This window comes from Mustela putorius, unplaced genomic scaffold (genome assembly GCF_011764305.1).
Source record: "Mustela putorius furo isolate JIRA1106 unplaced genomic scaffold, ASM1176430v1.1 tig00537255_pilon_pilon_pilon, whole genome shotgun sequence".
NCBI lineage: Eukaryota > Metazoa > Chordata > Mammalia > Carnivora > Mustelidae > Mustela > Mustela putorius.
Genome location: NW_025422394.1, coordinates 2,444,224 through 2,468,288, shown reverse-complemented (window position 1 = coordinate 2,468,288; position 24,065 = coordinate 2,444,224). Strand labels below are relative to the sequence as shown.

At 39.4% G+C, this 24,065-nt stretch overlaps 1 protein-coding gene across 1 annotated transcript in view; it reads left to right on the top strand.

Moving 5' to 3' along the window:
• Positions 1-24,065, top strand: part of FAT1 (FAT atypical cadherin 1) — a gene marked incomplete at its 5' end in the record, with an annotated part of 111,526 nt that overhangs the window by 22,676 nt on the left and 64,785 nt on the right. The window contains 1 exon segment of the mRNA XM_045073780.1: positions 17,633-17,947. Within this exon segment, the coding sequence (XP_044929715.1) occupies positions 17,633-17,947 (315 nt within the window).

The window sequence follows — 24,065 nt, the reverse complement described above, 5'->3', positions numbered from 1 at the left end:
GGAGCCTGCTTCCCCCCCCCCCTCTGCCTGCCTCTCTGCCTACTTGTGATCTGTCAAATAAATAAATAAAATCTTAAAAAAAAACAACAACCAGCTTTTTGAGACCATATTCTGATTTCCTAGCTTTTTTTTGGGGGGGGGGCTCCCCGGTGATGTCATAGGGCTTATTTCTTTAACTTGTCTTAAAAAAAAAAAAAAAAAGGTGTCTCATGTGTGCCAGAGAAAGGTCCTTTGGGGAGGACCTCTAAAAATGGAGGCTTTTTATTTCAATTGGTTAGCTACTATTCATAAAAGCCTCTGTTTAGTATGAATTTCTAATTTGAGCTGCTGTGAGGGTTTCCAAATAATAAATGGGATTAAAAATGAGGTAAAGAGGTACACACGTCCAGTTATAAAATTAGTCATGGAGATGAAAAGTGCAGCATAAGGAATATAGTCAAGTGATATTGTCACAATGTTGAATGGTGACAGTGACTGCACTTAGTCTGGTAAGCATAGAAATTGTCAAGTCACTGTTGTACATGTGAAACTAAAATACAATGCACATGTCAACTAGAGTAAAGTAATTTAAAAAAAGTAATTTTTACTGTTACAACCAAGAATACAGTTTCTTATCTTTTTCTTCCCTAAGTGGTCCTTGTGAATTGATATGACCCAAGTCCATAGCTAATATATGTACTCCGCAGTACAGTGATTGAATTGAAACAAATTATCTTATTCATGGGATGATTTCAGAACAAATCATCAAAGATCTTTTATCGGGCAATAAGCAATTCTTTTTTTTTTTAAAGCAAGTTTCTTGTTTACATTTATTTTTTTTTTAAAGATTTTATTTATTTATTTGAAAGACAGAGATCACAAGTAGGCAGAGAGACAGGCAGAGGGAGAGGAAGGGAAGCAGGCTCCCTGCTGAGCAGAGAGCCCGATGCGGGACTCGATCCCAGGACCCTGGGATCATGACCTGAGCCGAAGGCAGAGGCCTTAACCCACTGAGCCACCCAGGCGCCCCGGGCAATAAGCAATTCTTGACAGCTATTAAGGAAGGACCCAGGAAAGAGTATGAAGCAGGTAAAACACACAGGTTTCTATTCAAAACGTAATTGGGCAAATAACAGCTAAAAAAAAAAAAAGAACTTTTGATGATTTAGGCAATGAATCTCAGTTAAATATTAAAATTATAGGCCCAGATATTATGAGGTTAATACATTGATTTCAGTATACTAAGGTAATTTTATTGAGCCCTTGGGAAAAAAGAATCTTCATTGAGAAATCCACTAATATTTTATTTTTGTTTGCTTCATATTGCATACTTAAAATTGCAGTAACTTACAAAAACTGACATTTTAGAGTCCAATTCACTGGTAAAATGATGAAGATGGGAGGAGGTGTGGAGACAAAAAAAATCTCTATCTACATGGTTTCTTCCAAATTTGGGTGGGGAAGAAAATTCACAAATAATTATGGTACACAAACTTTCTGTCTTACTTGCCTTGGGGGACTCATTCTAAAGGCAGCCGTACTGAATGGATGCATCTTTAATCATCTGGAAGTAAGAAATCCATTATTTTTCTAAACCAGACAGTGGTTGTCTGTTTTAATGGAACAGTTGGTTGATTACAGCTCTTTAGGGCTTTTTTTCCCCAGTGCTTCCAGTGCTTACTTCCTGTACATATTTGAATTCAAGCTTTAGGGATTGTTAAAAGTGAGTCAGAGAGTCAAAGAATTTAGAGTAGGGATTTGATTAATTTTGTTTTTTTGTGACATTACAGTTAGACTGTTTAACTAAGGGAAGTAGATTTCCTTATAGCAGCAGATTCCTCCAGCCTGGTTGCTTAGAAATGGACCCCTGTCTACAAATACATATGGTGAACTTGGATGTGTTGATGGTGCAGCCTACCTACCAGACAGAACAGGGTCTGCCTTTGTGTTCTTTTTTTAGGAGAGAGTACCATGCTTCTTACCTAAGTTGGAGGGAGTAAAGTAGTTTCTTGCAGAAGTTAACAAAGTTTTCCCTGTTTTTTAAAGTAACCAAATGTAGGTTGGCTTTATGGAAATCAGAGATCTGTGTTAATTACAGAATCCCATATATAGAAAGCATTATTCAGGTTGGAAATGACTGGCTAAATCCTTCAGAAAGTTAAAAGAACCTCTGAGATGTATTCAAAGGCAAAGTTAACTGAAGTTAAAAACATTTTTTTTTTAAATGTATAGACCTTACTTGAGGAATAACTAGATGCTCTGAAGCAACCCCAGACCTCTGTTTGTTGGTTGTCAATCTGTGATTTAAAGAACATCTCAGTGAAGAGTTTTCAATTGAAGTAAAATTCTAGGTCTTCATATAATTTATGTTCTAACTAAAACCTAGGGAAGTTTGGCTTTCCTATTAGTTTTCTCATCGTCGTGGTCATTTAACGCTCTCTGATTGCCATCCCACGCGCCATCAGCTATTTGAAATTTTATTTAAGGACAGACAGAAATGCTTCATTACAGCTTATTCATTCATGAAATGTAAGGCTTGTTCTTGCTGTCCCTGTGAAAAGTGCTTCATGTGAATGCCCGTGCCTTTTTGGAATGCTTTGTTTCATCTAAGGCTGATGCCCTTGGAATGCCCTTCGAGGACTGAAAGAAAGGTGAGGTGAATCACAGGCCACATGAGAAGGGTGTATGCTGCTTGGTTACTTCTCAGTCATTTTGGTTTCGAGACTTTGGCTGTCTCTATTTTTTTCCCAAGGGATTAGGACACTGGTTGATTTTTCTTCTTTTTAGATACAGTGTTTCATGCACAGATGGGGCTTTGCTTGCCGAATTCCTGAAATTTATGACTTGATTGTTGGAATAAAGAAAGTTGCCAAAAACAATAAGAGATTAACATTTTCAGTTAGTCCAACTGAACACAGAACTGAGCACCTCTTATATTTACTATGTTACACTATCTGGAGGGTTACCCTTTAAGTTTAGATTTGCTACATTTTTGTTTTGTGACCCTATTTAAATTATGTATCTGAAAGCGTCACCTGCTGCAGTTCATACTGGTGAGGTGAAGGGATTAATAGTGATGGGGTAAAGGGACCTGTGTTCCTCATTTCTTTTTCCCCTTGCTAACCCCAAACTGATGATTAACATACATCATTGACTTGGGAAAAGAAATATTGATTGCTCTGGAAAATACATGGTAATTATTGAAAGTTTCCTAAGAAGTTTCGTAGTTATTTCATCCTGTTGGAAAGAGGCCAAGTGTCAGTTCTACGTTCTGTGCATTGGAATGTTCAGGTGTGGAGGGCAGGCACCTTTTTCTCGGGACAAAGCACAGTTAACAGTAGTCAGTGAGTCTTGTATGAGCATCAGCAGGAAATTTGCAAAAACACTCTGGCCTTTCTATAGAGTCATTCCAGTGTCCAGCACAAAGCACTGAATACGCTGTGTGGTGGAACCTCCCATCTGGGGTGGGGAGAGTGTAATTGGAGAGAGGGTTCATTCCAGATCACAGACTTTAAAAAAAAATGTAATTAAAAACATCTTTTAAAAATTATTATTTTTTTTTGAAGGAGATGATCTAGTTTATTATTGTCAAATACCCATGGTTCTAACGACCTGAGTGGAGTAGATAAGGCTCTACGGAATGAAGAATTTCTTATAGATTTAATGCATTCATTTTTTTTTTCCTTAAGGATTTTATTTGAGAGCAAGAAAAAAACATGCAAAAGAGAGGCCATAGGTGCGGAGAGTGGGGGGAGGTTGGAAGGGGCAGAGGGAGAAGCAGACTCTAGGCTGAACAGGAAGCAGCCCTACACGGGGCTCAACTCTAGGATCATGACCTGTTAGCTGACTGAGCTGCCCGGGTACTCCTAGATTTAATACATTTTTAAATAAAAATAAACATGATTAATTTTAGCGTATTTTCTTAAGTAGGTAAGTATATATCAGTATTTTACTAAACTATTAATTTGCTTATTCAATTATTTGCTTAAGTGAATTATGGAATGCGTGTGTGTTAGCTTAGTGGAATTAATTAAATAGTCATTTTACTGTGCTGTAACTCTTGAAAACAACAGGAAAATACAGTTTTATTAAATTCTATATGCAATATTTTGTTAAATTTTATTTAAATTATATTAAAATTTTTTTTCAGTGAAGATTTTGGGTGTTACTGAGGGAATATGACCATCTTCAGAGGGACTCTCTGATTGCTAGCAGGATTAATAACTCTAAAGGGTGAGCAGAGAGAATGAGGAACCAGATAACAAGCCCTCATGATCTTTGGTGGATCTGTGATCTTGTTTGGGAGAAGAACCAGTTTATTGGACTCTCCTAGAAGCCTGGCAGGAGGTTGTGGGGATGGAGAACAGGAGAGGGAGGACCATCTTTGTGGCCCGAGAGTCTATGCGGCAGCACTCTCAGCTCCTGCTTGGCTCCCCAAGGGATGAGGACTTTGGGGAAGTCCCCAGTGGCCTTTGCAAGTGAAACTTTGGGAGAATTTCACAGAAGCAAGATTTCAGACGGTGAAAAAAGGCCTTGATGAATTCCTTCGTTCATTCACTTGTTGACAACCATTTCTTTATTTATGTTTATTTTTTATTGTTTTGCCAGTGACCATTTAGTGACTGCCTTCCACACACTGGCGTGTGGGTGCTGGGGTTTCTGCACCATACAAGGTACACACATAATCCTGTGGACTCTGTGGGGCTGGCTTTCTAGAAAGAGGAGACCGCTGATTAAACACATGCCAAAGAAGATGCAAACACACACATTCAGCTTAGAAGTGCCATGGAGAACATTAAACAGGGCAGCACGATGGTGGTTTTCTGTAGGCTACTGATGAGACCTTCTTTGAACCGGTCTTGTCAGGGAAGGACTTCTAAGGAGGCAGTGTGAGCTGGGACTTGAATGACAGAGTGGAGAGTGGAGAGCCAGCCTTTTAGGGCAATTTTTGATCCTAGCAAGAACAGCCCCCAAAATATGATCAGGCCTGTGTGGCTAGAAGCTGAGATGAGGTAGGTGAGAAAGGCAGGAGCCAGTCATGCGGAGCCCCGTGGTCTGCAACTGCAGGAGAATGGCGGGGGTCCAGGGCGGTCAGTCCCAGGGAAGGGAGTAGCCCTGCCTTACAGGGGAGGGGTACCAGCAGCTTGTCTCCCTCCGATTTTGTGGTAGATGCTCCGCTTTCTTTTCTTTTTTTTTTTTCCCCCCTTACCACTGATGTCTTACTGTCCTGCAAGCCCTCTTGTTCATTTTATTTCCCAGTCCAGGCTTTACACTTGGCTCCTTGGGGACCCCTGTGATAGCAGGTAATCATTCTAGTAACAAGCAGAAAGCAAGGAAAAGTCTTTCTTTTTCTTTCCACGCTTGTCAGTTCTGATGGTTTGCCAAACCAATTTTCCCCTTTGGTAATAGACTTTTTTTTTCTTTTGGATAAAAACCCTTGGATGGGAGTGCTGTTTTTAACTATGTATAAAGGAAATCATTAAAAGCCAGTTCTTTTCTCTCAGAAGCATGTTTTTTTTTTTTTAAATTAAAAAAAAAGTCTTTGCACATACAGGTCATAAAACACTTCGAGTTAGAGACACTTACAATTTTTTGAGAGAAATCTTGGGAAGTATATGATTCATATTCTTGTATCTGAGTGGGGTCTTGGGTTTTTCTTCCCAGGTTTTAGTTAAGGAGGCACTCAGATGTGTCTCATCTCCATGTGATGCTAATAATTTCCCACATATGGTCACTAAGGGTTAACTATATATAGATAAAAGGCTTGTGCTTCAAATAATTTTTTTTTAGTGATCACAGTATATTCTAGCAATGACTTCTGTTGAACTTGGTTAGTTTTAACTCATAAATCTGTAATGACTGTCAGAACCTTCCTGAAATTTGATCAGAATTTGATGAAAATAAGTGGGAAGGAGATAGTACGTGGGGCAAAGACAGACATGTACTTTCTTTGCTCCAGACATATCTAATTTGATTCTTCCTGGTTTTGACTATCATGCCATATTTGAAATTGGGACTTAATAGTGTCTCATAAAAGTCATTCTATACGTTATTGGGGCTTGGGGGAGAGTTAATAACAGATCTCAAAGACGCTTCAGGAAATGCATTAATGCATGGTGTTCACACATAACGTGTTTTTTATACCTTCAGTGGAAATTATTTATGTCTGTTGAAAGTGTTGCCACAGTGGTCTAAATTTCTTTGGTTCTGCAGGATTCAGTTCAGAACACTTAGGAGTATTTTGGTCACCTGGTTCATAAGTGATTCTCGTAGTTCTGTTCCAGATACTACTTTGTCATAATGTAGTTTCTGTTAGCCAGTTTACTCCCTGGACTGATAGTAGCATCCTTGTAGGACAGAGGTTAGGAATTAAGTGTTACACTTCTGGTAAGAGTCGTCTTCAATCTTGACTTTGAGTTTCTCAAGCATCACAATAGGTTATTAGTATTACCTTTATTTCTATGCTAATCCCTTGGTCCTTATAATACATCTTATACATCTTGTTTTCCTCTTTTTCATATATGAGGAAATTGAGGCATAACCTGAGTTTCTGAGTTCTTAAAGGTACTGGGTTTGGCAGCAGAGTAAATCTTTAAAGTTAATATTGCCTCTAAATTGCACTTTTTAAATTTGTAAAATAATTTGAATTTTTAAAATTAAAAAACTGCTTTTGAATTAAAATAGAATTTAGTACAGAACTTTTTTTCTTTTTTTATCAAAAGTGAGGGAAAATGTGACTTTAGAATGGATAGGAAAGGGAGGGGAGATTTGTATTTGCTTCAGCTGGTGGTGTTCAGTTCATGTGAAACGCACCTACCTTTGGGCAGAGCTGAACCACGTGGGTCTTAGGTTTTATTTTAAGAAAAAGAAATAGGTGCAGTTTTCTGTGTTTAGAATCTGTTTTATAGTCAGCCTAAACAAACGTTAGAAAAAGGAAAACTTGCTCTTCTACCAGCCTGATGCATTCTAGGACTTGGGAGACAACTGTCTCTTTTGGAAAGAGCTGTGTTTATACAGTGGCCCGCATAATCCTCGATGGTAGCAGCGGGAGCTCATTCCTTTCCTTCTTTAGCCAGGGAGTGCTGGAAGGATTTTGGCATGAGGCTTCGTCATTGCAACTGACATTTTAATCGTTGAATAGCGCCTTGTCTTCTTCAAGCTAAAACATACTTTGCAATACAAATGTTTCGGGCAGTTGTTCCACTGGCTTATGGAAACCTGTCCATCACTCTTCACTCTAGTTGCTGACATTTCTTAAGTTCTGTTGAGGACACTTTGGATTCATCTTTTATACATGCAGGTTTAAAAAAATGTAGGAACTCTGTTGAATGAATTAAAGTGTCAGTCAGTAATGCCAATTTCAACATTAATCTCTAGGAAGATCTAGACCACTATAAGCAACATCAAAGTCCTTTTTAATGAAGAGGGTGTTACAAGATACAGTTTTTTAAAAAAAATTGTTTATTACATTTTGGGATAGATTAAAAAGCCACTGAGATTTCTTTTCCGAAGAGGGGTATTCCTTAAAATACCAGTTTTTATCTGATACCAAACTTAAATAGATGATGGCTTAACCTTTTAGCATTTTGGATCTACTGCCCACCACTCAGTATTTTCAAGTTATTAACTGCATTCACAGTTCAATTATGACCTCATAGTGATCTTCAGTATTATATAACGCCTTATATACCACCTATTAGATTTCATGTAATATAAATCCAGTCTGAATTTTTATGTTGGCAGAATGATAGGAAGAACACAGTTCACCCCCGAACAATGTGGGGCTTAGGAGTGCTGCATCCCCAGCCTCCTGGCAGTTGAAAATTGAATATAACCTGCCTCCCCCAGAGCTTAACTACTGATAGTCTACTGTTGACCAGAGGCTTTACCAGTAACATAATCCATTTAACACGTACTTGGTGTGCTACACGTATTATATATGGCTTTCTTATAGTAAAGTAACCTAGAGAAAAGAAAATCATAAGGAGGAGAACCTAGATTTATAGCACTAGAGCGCATTTGTTGAGAAAGAACCACTTGTAAGTGGGGAGCTGTGCGTTTCAAACCCGTGTTGTTCAGAGGTCAGCTGTGTATAGTAACTTTCTGAATCTGGAACAGTGTTGAATGCTATCATGTCCTTTTTCCTTTTTTATCCTAAACGTAGTCAGATGAGATTCTTACTTTGTGTAGGGATCTGTTTGGCCCACGTTTAGTTGGGTTTATACTTTAAGTCCTGTACTTCCTTCTTCCATGGGCAAATGCTGGTAATCTTTTGTTATGTGTCAATTTTTCTTTTCGTTGATAGCGGTAGATTAATGAAGATCACTTACACAGGCTTACAAGAAAATAGCCAAACTTGAGAGTCAGACCTTCCTGTTGAGTCACAGCTCTGCTACCCCATAGGAATAAGAAAAGTCAAGGAAAGCACCCGGGTGCTTAGGAGTTTGGTCTCTGGAGCTAGTAGTAGGCCACATTTTGGATTCTTTCTTCTCTGCAGCTAGTTGGGTAATTTAAGGCAATTTAACGTTTGAGGCTTAAAGAAGTTATTGAATATAAGTGCTGTGATAAGATAGGTAACTGGTAAGGGAATTCGCTAATTCATTGATTAATGTATTCTGTTATGATGGTGAATAAACAACTTTGAACAAGTGACTTTTCAGCTCAAAACCCCTGCATCTGGAACATGAGGAAAGACCACCAAACTTACAGAGTAATTGTGAGGATTAAATAATACGGTTCGGGGCACCTGTATGGCTCAGTAGGTGATGTGTCCGACTCTTGATTTCAGCTCAGGTCATGATCTCAGGGTCCTGGGAAAGAGCCCCAAGTTGGGTTCCACACCTAGTACAAAGCCTGCTTGGGATTCATTCTCTCTCTCTCTCTGTCTCTCTGCCTTTCCCCCTACTCCCCCGCTCTAAATAAATAAAATCTTAAATAATATGGCATGTAGCATTTGCTCAATGTGCATCCAGTAAATATAATGTGGAAAAAATAATCAACATTGACAGCATCTAACATACACAGCAAACCACTAGAAACATTGCCTTAAGTATGTGAAATATAGCCTTTGAATTCTAATGCCTCCAGAGGCTGTTTTATGTATGTAGTTTTATCCATTTAATGTGTATTCAGATGTTACTTTTGATATCTAAGGATGATCCTCTTAAAGAGAGCTTATCCATGAAAGCCCTCATTAACAATATTAATGATTCTGACTTGGAAATCAGAACTTGGAATCGCTTCTCAACAAGGCATGAAAACATGGTTTAGCAGAGCTTGCCATGGGAATGACTCTCTGCAAAGCTGAAGAAATCCCTGGACTTGAAACATGATGCTTAAAATCTGATTATGAACTTAATATGTTTTAGTAAGTTTGCAAGTCAGAAAGCTTCCTCAGCTAATTTTAAAGCTATTGCAACAATTTTAATTGAAAGAATTGGTAGATCTACATTTTAATTAAGATGATTTAAATAGGCAGTTTAAATAATGAAAAAACAGATTGGCAGTTACGGCATAAAAAACTTTCCCTTTAATCATTAATTTGTGACCTAACTCTGGGCTGTATAATTACAGAATTTCCTAGACCTTAAACTTGTAATACAGTCACTTGACATATAAATACTTTAGAATTTTAGTTGTTGCTGCTGTCACATTGTCCATTGTTACACATCTGTTTATATTAAATGGAACAGATAAATACTTGGAAAGAAAGTGTATATGTAAAAATAGAAAGGGAAAATAAAATGTGAAGGTGATACTAGCAAAACTTTTAAAGGACTGCTGGTACTTAACAGTTTGTCTTTTTATCATGTGCATTTTAAATAGGGCTTAAAATTCATTGTTAAAGAAATTTAAGGATTAAAAAAATTGGTTCGTGGGTTGATTTTTCTTAATTGCCGTCCATCATCGTGTTTATTTGTATGCCTTCCCACCTCCCTGCACATGTAATTATGTGTTTGTGTGGTTTTTATTTTTAGAACAGAACTAAACAAAACCAAAGTAATACTTTATATACTTCTATAAAGGTTTTTCATTTGTTTTCTTAACTTGTATATTACTGACATTTTTGTATGTAATGAATATACACAATTTTTTTCTTTTTAAAGATTTTATTTATTTGAGAGAGAGTAAGCACAAGCAGGGGGGAGAGGGAGAAGCAGGCTCTCGGCTGAGCAGGGACCCTGATGTGGGCCTTATTCCCAGGACTCCCGGATCATGACCTGAGCTGAAAGCAGACGCTTAACCCACTGAGGCACCCAAGGGACCCCATTCATACCTTTTTTTTTTTTAAAGCCTTTTCATATATATACTATTATGTATTAAAATGGTTTCCTTTTTCTCCTGAAACTATGAAATGTGCTTAATGTCTTAATGGCACAGAACAACAAGGTTTCTGTAGCCTCAGATACTTTACCTAGATCCCCAAATGCCATGAAGACAGCAAAAACAATTTTTTCCATCTGGTCATTACATTTTTTACATTCCACTGTAGCCAGGAGTTTTTCTCTGGAAACTGCAAGCTGTGTTCAGTTGCTTTCATGCTTCTCTCTAATTAGAGGACACAGCCAGAGACTGGGAGGTGCTGCGGTGTAATTCTCTGAAGCCCGTCTGTGGGATTGAATCCCATTTCCACCAAGAGCAAACGGTGACTTTGGGCAAGTTGTTGACACTGTTTCATCTCTTGTGAAATATGGTTGGTCATATTACCTCACTTCTTAGAGTTGCTGGAAAGATGAAGTTAATTCCCGTATGGAAAGTGTTTAGTATTTGGCGTATCATGAGCTCTAAATATGTATTTTTGGTAATAATAGTATCAGCAGTATCAGTAACATTTCATGGAACTTGCTATGTTTCCACTTACAAGTGGCTTCCCATCAAATGACACAGCAAGTCATTGGTTTTGAAAGATCAAGTCATGGTAATAATCAGTACACTGTCTTTAGTTAAACTGGAGAAAGACGTTTACGACATGACTTACTCGGTCTTTAGCTGTAAGAGGGCAAAGAGCTATCTGTTGAACTGAGTAGTGTGCCCATATACTGCCCAGCAGTTTGCTTGGCCCATGGAGGGTGCTGTGTATTTGATTCATCTTACTGATTTTGACCTTTCTTTTTATTATCAAAAGCATGGAGTAGAGCTTTTAACTCTTAATCTCGGGGTCGTGAGTTCAGGCCCCATGTTGGGTGTAGAGCTTACTTTAAAAAAAATTGATTTACATATATATATATATATATATATAAATTTAAATTTAAAAATTGTAAAATACAGTTTATAATTTTATGTATATAAAATTTAGTACGTAATGAAAATCAGATAAAAACAAATTTAGAACAATTTTATCACTTAAAGAAGGAAACAAATAGGTTAAAAGGAAAATTGAATGGATAGTACAGAGTTCCTATAGTGCCCCTATGTAACATATGGTTCACCCTAGTAACATCATATATTAGTGTGTCTGTTTGTTATAATTAATGAACACACATTGATATATTCTTATCAGTACTTTATTGAGCCCATAGTTCATTCAGATTTCCTTAGCTTTTTCCTAATGTTCTTTTTCTGGTCCAGGATCTTGTGTACCTTGCTCCATTACATTGAGTCCTGCCTCCTGGACTCCTCTTTGCTGTGACTGTTTCTCTGAATTACCTGGTTGGTGATGGACATCCTTTTATCAACAACACATGCTTAACAAGCTCCTACAGTTACCATGCCCTAAACAAAACATGTCTGCCCTTGAGGGTTTGCATTTAAGAGGGAGCTTATAGTCTACTTTTTTAAAATTTATTTCATAACACATTAATATTGAGTGTGACAACTGTGGGACTTCTGTTTTTTCCCTAATTAGCAGGAAAAAATTGAGTAACTATTTATGGATTAATTATAGACAGATACTGCATCTCTAGTGTGTAGAAGGTATCTATTCTTTTAAAGTGTATATTGTTGAAAAAAAATTTTTTAGAGTAAGTATTATTTTTATATTTGGGAAAACATTTAACTCCAGAAGAGTTATTCTGTGTATGAGACTACAGAACTGGAGGAAGAAGTAGTCAGTTGTTTCTTCCCTGTAGGAAAAATACTATAAACAGTTACTTTTCGTGTTTAAGTTTTTCTCCTGATTGACTGAAGAGGCGGTCCTAAGTTTGGTTCCAGAAAAGTTTAAACATAAATAAATAAATAAATGTGGCATGATTACCAGAAAGGAGAGTAAAGTTTGCAAATTTATGTTGCTAGGCCACTGCTGATAAGTATTTTTGAGCTGGAGTTGCTGCAGAATCTGAAATAGCAGCAAGGTTTTGTTGAAACCTCTGGCACTGGGGCTTGATAAGGGGCCAAGACCTGTTGAACAAAGAAAATAGGAAAATTCCAGAAAGAAAGATGTTCTGTGGCCATGGAAATTTGAGTTAGTTAAAATACTTTTGGCAGCATAGTGGCTACGTATAATTTTACTTTTGCCTTAAAAATGAGTGTGTTGAAAGCATTCTGATCCACCTGTGTCAGCTGGAGGACATGCTGGCCTTTGCTATTCAAGGACGATATTCGGGTTAACATCATTAGCCGTCAGGGGTGGATAGTAGGAATTACTTATTCTTGGAAACCTTTCTCTACTTTTGGGTCATTTACTTGAGCAACTGATACTGTACCCTGTGACCTTGGAATAATCAGGCTATGGAAAGACAGCATCAGTGTCTAATAATTATTTATGGTCAGGCGTGAATCTTCCAAAAAGACCTTTTGCCGTGAGCTCCATTTTCAGCCACACTGGTCAAGCTCTTTGAACAATTACATTGTATTTATTTCCCCTTTCAGTCTAGCTGTTCCACTGTATGCACATTTAAAGTCAGTTTCCATAGTGACATCTGGTGGTGGCTTTGAAATCCTGGAGAGTATGTTTGGAATGATAAATATTTTTACTTCAATAGCTCCAGATTTCCGGCTTCTTTCTAACTTTTCAGCTTATTAACAACCTTTCTTGAAAATGTCTTCATTGTACTCTTGAGGTTGGAAGCCAAGTCATTTATTGCCTCCGTCATGTTTCATTAAAGCAAAGGAATGATTCCTTGTAACATTGCTGAGTGTTGCATATAACAGGCTTGTCTAAACTTGTCTCCATGCTCAAAATATACATCCCAAAATCCCAGAGCAGCACCCCACTTTACCTACTGCTTGTGTACCAGAACCTCATGATCAGTAGAAAGGTGTTGTTCTCATGTTGCCTTTCTCACTGTTACTTTCTCTTGGAGCACTGGTCACTCCTCCTCTGGCTGGAGGGACTGCTGGGGAAGCTCTGGGCTCCCACCTCCCACTCTAACAGCCTGGGTTTACATCTGGTTGCGTGCATTGTTGCTCTCTCAGGAAGTGAAAGCGGAATCAAAAAATAGAGGAGAGATGGCAGAGAAAGAAGGGAAGAAGCGTGAAGACACGAGGAAGACCACAGGGAAGAGTTAGTGCGCCAGTGTCTGTATGTGCCCATCAGTATGGTATTACTGTGGTATGTGTTAATGAAAAGTACCTTAAACACTGGAGTTTGAATATTTGTAATTGTTGATGGTTCCTTTGCGAATTGTTTCAGGAAAAGGGAATTTATAACGTAGTGCGGAATCAGTGGTTATTGGAAGCTGGTTATTGGAAGTGGTTATGGGAAGCGGGTTCATGGGAGAAGGAGGAGTGAGGTGGTTTTGAGAATAAACCGTAGATTCATTTCCTCGGCTGGCTGGGAATCTTAGGTGCTGCTTACCAGTGTCAAAGGAACTAACTAGAAGTCCCCATGTGGAATTTTGAAGATTTCTCTTTTGTGAATGAATGAAGGTTGCAGAAGACATCCGTGTGTCCATACTGATTGTGTTCCCGGAAGGACTGGGGGCATGGGTAGGACGGTGGACACCGTGACTGGAAGAGTGGACCCTGCTTGTGGTCAGGCTTCCTGACAGTGGGTCTGAGGGTCATCTCAGAGGCCAGGACCCCTGTAAAGAATGAACAGTTGTGACGAGCCGCTGATCGAGGTGGTGCCTCATTCTGGATTCTGAACTCTTTACCTGCTCAGCTTCCTGCCCATGGCAAATCCTTCCACCTTTCTGTAAAAACAAGGGAGTTGCACTGTTGGATTGCTGAAGGGTTGCTGGTCTACTGTTGTTGATTTTTGAGGTCACCATGGCTAGATCTGCTCCGTCTTTCTTGCTGTATTAGGCAGTAGCCGGTCCTGGACCAGTGCAGTCCGTTCTTCCTAGGTTCCCGGTGGAACTCATTGCGATGCTTTATGCCTGCTCCACAAGTTCCTGCCTGGGAGACTTCCGTGGATGCATCTCGCGACTGAGCAGACGGATGAAGAAGCAGAACATAAAATAGCTTTGCATACATGTAGTCTTTTCCCACCTACCTTCTGCTTTTAAAATAGTGCTTAGAATTCGAATCAGTGGTTAGAATAGTACTTGGGCACTGCCCCTGAACGTCTGTTGACCAAGTGGAGGCCTTGAATCTTCTCTTTGAATATCCTTTAAGTGTGGGGAGGGCCATTACTTAATCAATTGAAAACTTGTAGCCTCTCCTGGTGGCCACCAGTGTCCTTGGTGCTGTGGGGTTGTGACCGCGACCCTGGGCCTGATCGTGACAGTATAGCCTGTGGTGAAGACCCTGAGTTCTGCAGTCAGGTCATCTCAGATCCCACTTCTACCTCGAACCCTTGACCGGGGCTATTTCTTTTCTTTCTTTTTAAAAATATTCCATTTGTTTATTTGACAGAGTGAGCGAGCACACCCAGGGGTAAGAGGGAGAGGGAGAAACAGGCTCCCAGCTGAGCAGGGAGCCTGGTGCAGGGCTCGGTCCCAGGACCCCGGGATCATGACCTGAGGAGAAGGCAGATGCTTCACTGACTGAGCCACCCAGGCCCCCTTCTCTCTAACTTTTAATGTTTAGTAATATCTGGAAGTTACCTGAGATTTGGAAACTTCCCCCTCCTAATGGTGGCCAGTCATGCAAAGAAGGGGATCATTGGTCCTCTAGGGGGAGAAGAGTAGCTCACAGCAGAAGGCGTCTTGGAACACTACAGTCTGGGTGCTCACAGACTAGATTTGAAGCAGAACCTGATGGAAAAGAAATACCTACTTTTGTCTGTGATTTAAACCTTGTATTTGCATTTTATATTATACTTATTAAAAAAATGCAAATATATTTTTTCTTTTTCTTCTACCTTGAAACTGGAGAAAGCTATTATATGCAAATGGACATTTAATAGAGTTCTTCTGAATCCTGATGTGTAAACAAATGAGTAAGAGGTTTCACTCTTGTCTTTTTAGAGTTTTCACATTAAATTTTGTTTATTACACTTTGTCGAACTACCACAGACTGATGGCACTGACGTTAGAGATTCGTGGAGTTTGAACTCTGGCTCTGACATTTATTATGACTCTGGGAAAGGTCCTCATCTCTTAAACTGAGGTTTTCATCTGTGGTATGGATGTAATAAGGCCACATGTGTAGTCAGGTTGGCTATAACGGCTAAATAAGGTAGTATGTGTGGGACCATTATCATAGGGCCTGGCACATAGTAAGCACTGAGCAGACTTGTTTCTGTAGTGATCATTGTCATTAAATGCCTACAGATCACATTTAGTGAGACATAATTTTAAAAAGTCAGTAGCAGCATGAATGATTTGAGTATTAGAACCAGAAAGAAGTGAATATAAGCACCATGTAGCTGTCTTCCTGAGATTTGCTAACACTTCTCCTGTCAAATGAATTATGTTCCATTTTAATGGCAGAACACAGAGGAACATATGCACACTCATTTATTAATATGCAATCCTAATAGAGAGAGCGTTCTGTTATTCCCTGACTTCTGTGTATCCATTGATGGGGCCAATGAAAGGAGAAACTAGAGATTATTTTTCCTTGGTCACTAAGGACGCTGTTCTTTCAGGGTAAAGACAAGTAGAACTTTACTAATTTAGTGAACAGATTGGGTATGCATAGACTATGTTTGGTACAGACAAAAAGGAAAACATGTTGAGCTTTTCTGACCATTACCTCTGTTGCACAGGGAAACCAGTTAGCTCCTTTTTATTTAAGAGTTGTGAGGCTTTGTTCATTATTTCTAGGAGTATTACAGATCCATTTTGGGCATTTGCTAATAAGACTTAATGAAACAGTTGGAACTAAGTATGCTTTCTGAATAGCAGTACTCATTTCATGATCATTTATTTCATATTTTAATATTTAGTTAAGTTTGGTATTTATAACTTATAAACCTTTGGGAAATGTTCGATATAATGATGTGACATTCAAAACAAATGAGTTTTTGAGATTTTAATTACTTCACATAAGCAAAGATTTACATTTATGCAGTGATCAAAAAGTAACACATACAGATTTATGTTTGGTTGAGATAAATACTGTTTCATTTCTCAGTGCAGATTAAATTGACGTTTGTTCTTTTTCCTGTACTATTTTGCATTAAGTGGGAAACCTGTAATGCTAGAGTTGAAGAATTTCCAAAGTCCAACCTGGACCATAGTGTTGAAACCCCAAAAGTAGCATTCATTCAGAATGATTAATGCATAAGGAAAAAAATACAGTGACATATTTTGGGAAAGCCAAAGGACAGGATAACAGGATAAATTGAATAAAAAGGTGGGATTTGCCCAAGAGTAATGGATATTTTCATTTTATCATCACCCTGGGAAGTGGTTAATCCTGGGATGAAGTAAGCTTTTGACTGGTTTTAGTGGCTGGGCCAGAACATGACAGACATGTTAACCCGCTTCTTCGTAATCCCGTAATTCACCTTTTACTGGTTAATTTAGTAGGAAATGTGTTGTAGTTTGGGTCCCAGTGGAGGGACTTTCTGTACCAACTTCAGTTAAGGCATCTGTTCGTGTTTGTTCATTTAATATTATTGGCCTTGGGTCAGGTGCTGTCCTGGTACTCAAGAAGGATGTGACCTCTGCCCTTGGGGATCTTACTTTGTCCTGGGACACTTTATTTAGCACACTGGTTGTCTTGCCATTAGCCTAAGGGGATTAAACGGTTTCATTCTGTGCACAAGAGACTTGAGCAGACCTTTATTCGGGACTTGGAGGGGCCGTGCTCTGCAGGGTGTGTAGACCGCACTGCCATGTGTGGAGCAGCATCGCTGCAGCCTCCGTATCTCAACTCTGGCGGTGGCCATGGGAATGCAGTGTGGGAAGCAGGGGCTGCTAGGCCATGGGGACTCTGATCTGGGACACGGCTTTTTGATTTAGAGGTCCCTGATGGACCTCCAGGAAAACCTGCAAATTTCATCTTCAGAGGCACAGAGTGTCGGGCCATTAGCTGATCTCTTAGTGCCCATCTCACTGCTTTTCTCGAGACTTAAATGACACATTCTTCATAGAGTGTTCTGCATAGTGCCTGACCCCTAACACTAATAACGACGAACACTTTTACAGCTGATGCTATGTGCCAAGCGCTCTTCTGATTGTTAATATGTCTATTCACTCATTTAATCAACCTGTAAACATGCGTTCCATCTTCTAGGAAGAAACAGAGGCACAATAATGTTAGGCAACTTGTCCAAGGTCTCTCAGCTGTAAGCGACACACAAGCCCTTGAGAAATGAAAATTGTTATTTGGGTTGACCCTGGGTCCATTGTTGTTGACGTGTCGTCGTCTTTCTTCACAGGTGTCATAGAGACTTCAGAGCGACTGGACCGGGAGTCCACCTCCCACTACTGGCTCACGGTCTATGCAGCGGATCGGGGTGTCGTGCCTCTCTCTTCGTTTATCGAGATCTACATAGAGGTTGAGGATGTCAATGACAACGCACCACAGACGTCAGAGCCTGTTTATTATCCAGAAGTAATAGAAAATTCTCCCAAGGATGTATCTGTGGTGCAAATAGAGGCATTTGATCCAGATTCTACCTCTAATGACAAGCTGATGTACAAAATAACGAGTGGAAATCCACAAGGATTTTTTTCAATACATCCTAAAACAGGTATGTGGTAATGGTATTATGTGAAATGTTCATGCTTACACTTCTTGATACGGGGAAGTTAAGAATTTTCTAAATTTACCACGTTTCTTTATTTTGATAAATCATTTCCCTCTTGAGTTATTCAGAACAAGGCTTTATTTCCAGATGAGAATTAAGTCCAAATGTTTTTCTTTATCCCCTTTGAAGTTGTCTTTATAGAGCTTACTTTATCGCTTTGCTCATTAGTAGAATTTTACTTAAGGGGAAAAAAACAAATACAGTGTTTTAATAATAGCTCCTAAGTTAGTGGTCTGTCTTAAACTTCCTGCAAATTCTACTGCTGCTAAGTATTCCAATTTTCTGAAGTCTGCATTTTATGAAGAATTATCAAAGGAATTTATTTCACAATTCATAGTATTTTTCTGTGTGGTTTTAGCATTTTTTCATAAAGCAGTGCCATGACTCTACAGCCTAGAGGGGATCAAGATTAAACGTTTTTCAAATTGGGAGCAGTTACTTTTTTGAACTGACGCATCAAGTTTTCCTGATTTCCCCAGGTTGTTTCCCGCCTGCTTGTAAGTGGAGAGTTCCTCGACTCCAAAATCCTCTTCCAAAATCCTTATCAACTTTTAATCTTTGTTCTTTTACATTTGACAGCACCTCTGATTTTTTTTCTCCAATCTTGCTTCATTTCTCTCTTTCTCTCTCTCTGTCTCTCACCCCCCCACCCCAACACATAGCTTCCCTGTAACAACCATTTATATCATACTCTTTGACTTCTTGATCACAGTTAAGGCAGAATCGCCGTATGACATTGAGAGGACAGTTTATTTGTAGGAAAGAAAACTTATCAGATAGATCACTGGCCTATGAACATAGGGATGTTTCAGTGATGCGGTACTTTTCAGTAGAATCTGGTTAACAGAAAATTCTGAAGAGGGAGATTGACTGAAATGTATGTACATTCCCCGGTCATGTCTTTGCTAATTCTGTCTTTTTCATAATTCTAGGGGAGTTGGCGTGTTTAGTTACTGGGTTGTCTATTTCATACATTAAGGAAGTAATATACAAAAATCAGAATTAAGGAGGTATTCCCTACTTCCTTACCAGTCTTTGCTGCCCCCCCCCCTTTTTCTTTGTAATGTTCTTTGTCGAACTCTTGGCAACTCTTCAAGCAATTCTTGAGATAGAAAGAAGCTTGAGGTTAGTATCTCTGTACCAAAGCTGCTGTACAAAGATACTGGGTAGAAATCAGTGTGCATGTTTTTTCTCTTTAAAAAAAAAAAAAGTTAAAATATTGATTTTTTTAAAACCTCTTGTCATTCATAGAGTCCGTCCTGATTGTTGAAAGTAAACTTAAGTGCAAGATTTACCGAGAATCTGCATGAGATTCTCTTTTTGCCCCTCCCCACTATGCATGCATGCACACTCTTTCTAAAAAAATTTAAATGATTTAAGAATGATTGAGCTGACAAAGTACAACATCCATTCATAATAAAAAACCTGCAAAGTTAAAAACAAAGTTAAACAAACAAAAAAACAAAAAACAAAGTTAAAAACAACAACAACAACAAAGTTTTGAGGGAACATCCCTTAACATAATAAAGGCCTTATATGAAAGCTTATATCATTCTTAATGGTGAAAAAGTAAGAGCTTTTCCCCTACTAAGGTCAGGAACAAGACAGGGATGTCCACCCTCACCATGTCTACTCAGCATAGTATTAAAAGTCCTAGCCACAGCAATCAGATAACAAAAAAGAATAATACAAGGCATCTAGATGGGTACCAGAAAGTAAAACTCTCATATTTGCTGATGACATATACAGAAAAACCTAAAGATTCCACCGGAAAACTGCTAGAACTAGTAAATGAATTTAGCAAAGTCACAAGGTACAAAATCAATGTATAGAAATCTGTTGCATTTCTATACACCAGTAAGGAAGCAGGAAAAAGAAAAAAAATAAGAAAACAATCCTGTTTACAATGGCACTCAAAATAATAGGATACCTAGGGATAAACCTAATCAAAGAGATAAAAGACCTATACTCTGAAAACTATAAAAAACTAATGAAAGAAATTGAAGATGACACAAAGAAATAGAAAGATATCCTATGATCATGAATGGGAAGAACAAATACTGTTAAAATGTCTATTTACCCAAACCAGTCTGCACATTTAATGCAGTCCCTTTCAAAGTACCAACAGCATTTATCATAGAGGTAATACAAACAGTCCTAAAATTTGTATGGAAACATAGATGATCCTGAATAAGAAAAGCAGTCTTGAAAAAGAGAAGGAAAGCTGGAGGCATCACAATTTCAGACTTCAGTTCTATTACAAAGCTGTAGTCATCAAAGCAGTATGGTACTGGTGCAAAAACAGACACATGCATCAGTGGAGCAGAGTAGAAAACCTAGAGATAAACCTACAACTGTATGATCAATTAATCTTTGACAAAGCAGGAAAGAACACCCAGTGAAGAAAAGACAGTCTCTTCAAAAATTGGGGTCAGGAAACTGGACAGCCACACACAGAAGAATGAAACTGGACCACTTGCTTATAGCACAGACAAAAATAAATTCAAAATGGATGAAAGACCTAAATGTGAGACCTGAAACCATAAAAGTCCTAGAGGAGAACACAGGCAGTAACCTCTTTGACATTGGCCATAGCAGCTTTTTTCTAGATATGTCTCCCGAGGCAAGGGAAATAAAAGCAAAACTAATCTGTTGGGACTGCATCAAATAGACAACATTTGCACAGCAAAGGAAACCAAACGAAAAGGCAACCTAAAGAATAGGAGAAGATCTCTACGAATCACATAGCTGATAAAGGGCTAGTATCCAAAATCCCCAAAACAAGTAATCCAGTTTAAAAATGAGCAGAAGACGTGAACAGACATTTCTCCAAAGAAGACATCCAGATGGCCAACAGATCCGTGAGTAGATGGTCAACCTCACTCCTCATGAGGGAGATACAGTTCAAAACTACAATGAGACCTCACCTCACACCTGTCAGATTGGCTAAACAGGAAACAACAAGTGTTGGAGAGGATGTGGAGAAAAAGGAACCCTCCTGCACTGTTGGTGGGAATGCAAACTGTGCAGCCACTCCAGAAAACAGTATGGAGGTTTCCTCAGAAAGTTAAAAAACGAAAAGAAAAAAAAAAAAAAAAACAGGGACACCTGGGTGGCTCAGTCAGTTGGGCATCTGCCTTCCACTCAGGTCATGATTCCAGAGTCCTGGGATCAGTGTTGCTCAGGCTTCCTTGCTCAGCAGGGAGCCTGCCTCACCCTCTACTTGCCCCCGCCCCTGCCCCAAAACCCACTTGTGTGCTCTTTTTCTCTTTCTGAAAATAAAATCTTTAAAAATAAAAGTTAAAAAAAAATAGAACTGTCCTATGACCCAGCGATTGCACTACTGGGTGTTACCCAAAAAATACAAAAACACTAATTCAGAGGGAAACCTGCATCCCAATGTTTACAGCAGCATTATTTACAATAGCTGAACAACAGAATCCACTCAGTTGTTCATCCATAGGCAAGCAGATGAAGAAGTGATATGTATACATACACACACACACACACACACACACACACACACACACACACACAGGAATATTATTCAACTGTTAAGAAAAATGAAATCTTGCCATATGCAACAACAACATGGATGGAGCTAGAGAGTATATATAGTATATATAGTAAGTCTGACAGATAAAGACAAATACTGTACTATCTCGTATGAGGAACTTAAGGGGAAAAAAAACAAATAAGCAAAGAAAAAAAAGAGCAAGAGAGAGATAAACCAAAAAACAGACTTTTAATTATAGAGAACAAACGGATGGTTCCTCGAGGGCAGGTGGGTGTGGGGGGGGGTGGGGAATGTGTGAAACAGGTGACAGGGATTAAAGAGCACACTTACCGTGATGAAACAGAATGAAGACCGAAAAATAAATTGAAAAGAATAATTGAGCCGTCTACGAATTTAATTACAGAAGAGAGAAGGGGGATCTGAGAGTTGTTTGGAAGCACTGGGAGGAGGGCTGGAATAAGAGATTATACAGGGACGTGGAGACGTGGAGACTGGCATTCACATCTGTAAATGATTCACCAGAGGCTTGTTGAAGCGGCCTAGTTGCGGACTGGTTTTCACCGCACAAGTGGTAACCAAGTTCAGCTTCGTTTTGGTGAAGTAAAATGAAAGAAAATGAAGCCAAAAAATTAGAAGGCACTATGAAACATCAAAGAAAAAAGATAAGTTTATAAAAATTTCACAGGATTTTGGAGTCAAACTGGGAGACAAGAAATCTAGAAGTTAAACCTTTGAGGTGATGATTCAGGAATAGAACTACCCCTGATTTTACAGTTGTTCCATGAATTCGATTTTAAAATGCTTTCCTTTTTGTCTTCTTTTTCTCTCTCTTAGATTAGGGTGAGTCCTCTGGGCAGAGACAGGCAAACAAACGAGCAGTAAATGTCTTTGTGAATCTCTGAGCCAGGACTCTGGGTCTGGGCACAGTGTGTAATTAAGGAGAAGAAGAAAGACGCTGAAATTGCTGGTGTCGGTTAGAGCTGCTTCGAAACCTTGCTTCTCTCCGGGCCTCCGAAATGACCCCTCCACTGCTCTGCGGGTGTGTCTCGCGGAAATGTGATTAATGTAGCATTGCGGCTTCCTCTTACGGCTCTCATTCCTGACAGCTCTTAGGTGGGCTGTCTGCAGAGACTTCTTGATCTTCAGGGAGAATAGACCCCTTCCAGGAGTCCACGGCTTGCTCCGGAGCCCATGGGTGGAAAGCTGTGCATCCCGCTGTCGGCACGGCAGGAGCAAATTGAGGATTACAAGGAGACTTTATTTCTTTATGAGTTGAAGATAGATAATAGTGGGGAATAACTATAGTTAGAACACAAGGATGTTTTTGTTGTGAAATATATTACAAACTGCATGGTTAGTAAAAGAGTCTAACCATTTCACAAGTTGAGTAAAGTCTCTAAAGATCAGGAAGTAAGTGTATTTTAGCTCGGACATTACTAAAGGTTAAATCTAACTTTGCAAGGCCTGTCTCCAGATGATTCTGTTCTCCCAACTCAGCAGAAACTTTGAGCCTGATCCTCGGGGCCCAAACTGCAGTGCTTTAAAGTATACATCTTGCTCAAAACGTTCAAAGCAGACCTGTTTTTAATGGGTAGATCGGTATTATTGGAGGCCAGATTGTGGAAGCTGATGAAAGAGTCTAGTAGAATGAAGTTCCCCTGATTTACCGACCATAACACCACCTGGAGACCCTAAATCATGTTCCTAAATAATTAATGGCTGAGTGAGAAAATCACTGGGCTGGAAATCCAGAGATCTGGGCGGCAGTGAGGCTCTCACCTCTGGGATCGTGGGGAAAACTGCTTCCAGGTCCTTCCGTCTTGTGATTAGTGATGAGTTTTTGCACGCCTGTTGAGGGACGTCTACACACAGTGCAGACCACTCAGAATCATTCATGGGAGAGAGGTCTCCGCCCCTTCCATTTGCACGGGCTACATTTGCCCTGTTCACTGTGCATAAGATAATCAAGGTTTTGGTAGGTTGATGCAGGATAAACACACTTGATGGAATAAAATGAATCTACCTGCTCTTTAGTGGTAAACATCAGTTTAGGACCCTGGTGATATATCAGAATGTGCAACAGACTCGAGAAAGCCTAAATTCATTGTTATTCAAGTCATTTGTTTTTCCATCGAGTCCTTCCTGAGCCTCTCTTCTGTATACAGCACCTTAAGAGATGCTTTGAAAGTTCATCTGCATGAGTGAAATGGCAAAGGGGAACCTGTGGGGTACGGGATAGCGTGGCGCCAAGCTCAGATGGACGCCTCCGGAGGAGGTGAGAAACAGAGTGATGGGGTAAGTGTAGTTAGGATGAGGCCCCCCGAACAGGTTACTGCGCTGGTTTTGAAGGTGGGGAAGTGGGTGGCTGGAGAAGAGGTACGGGGTGCTTGTCCTGGTGGGAGGCACTTTGATGGTGATAATGACTAGCAGCCACACGATGAAGTTAGAGCAGTGTGTGGGAGAGTGGCTGCGTGTGCTGGAAAACCTTCAAACCAGAACAACAGCTCAAAGACAATATGTATGGTGGGTTTTTTTGTGTTTTTT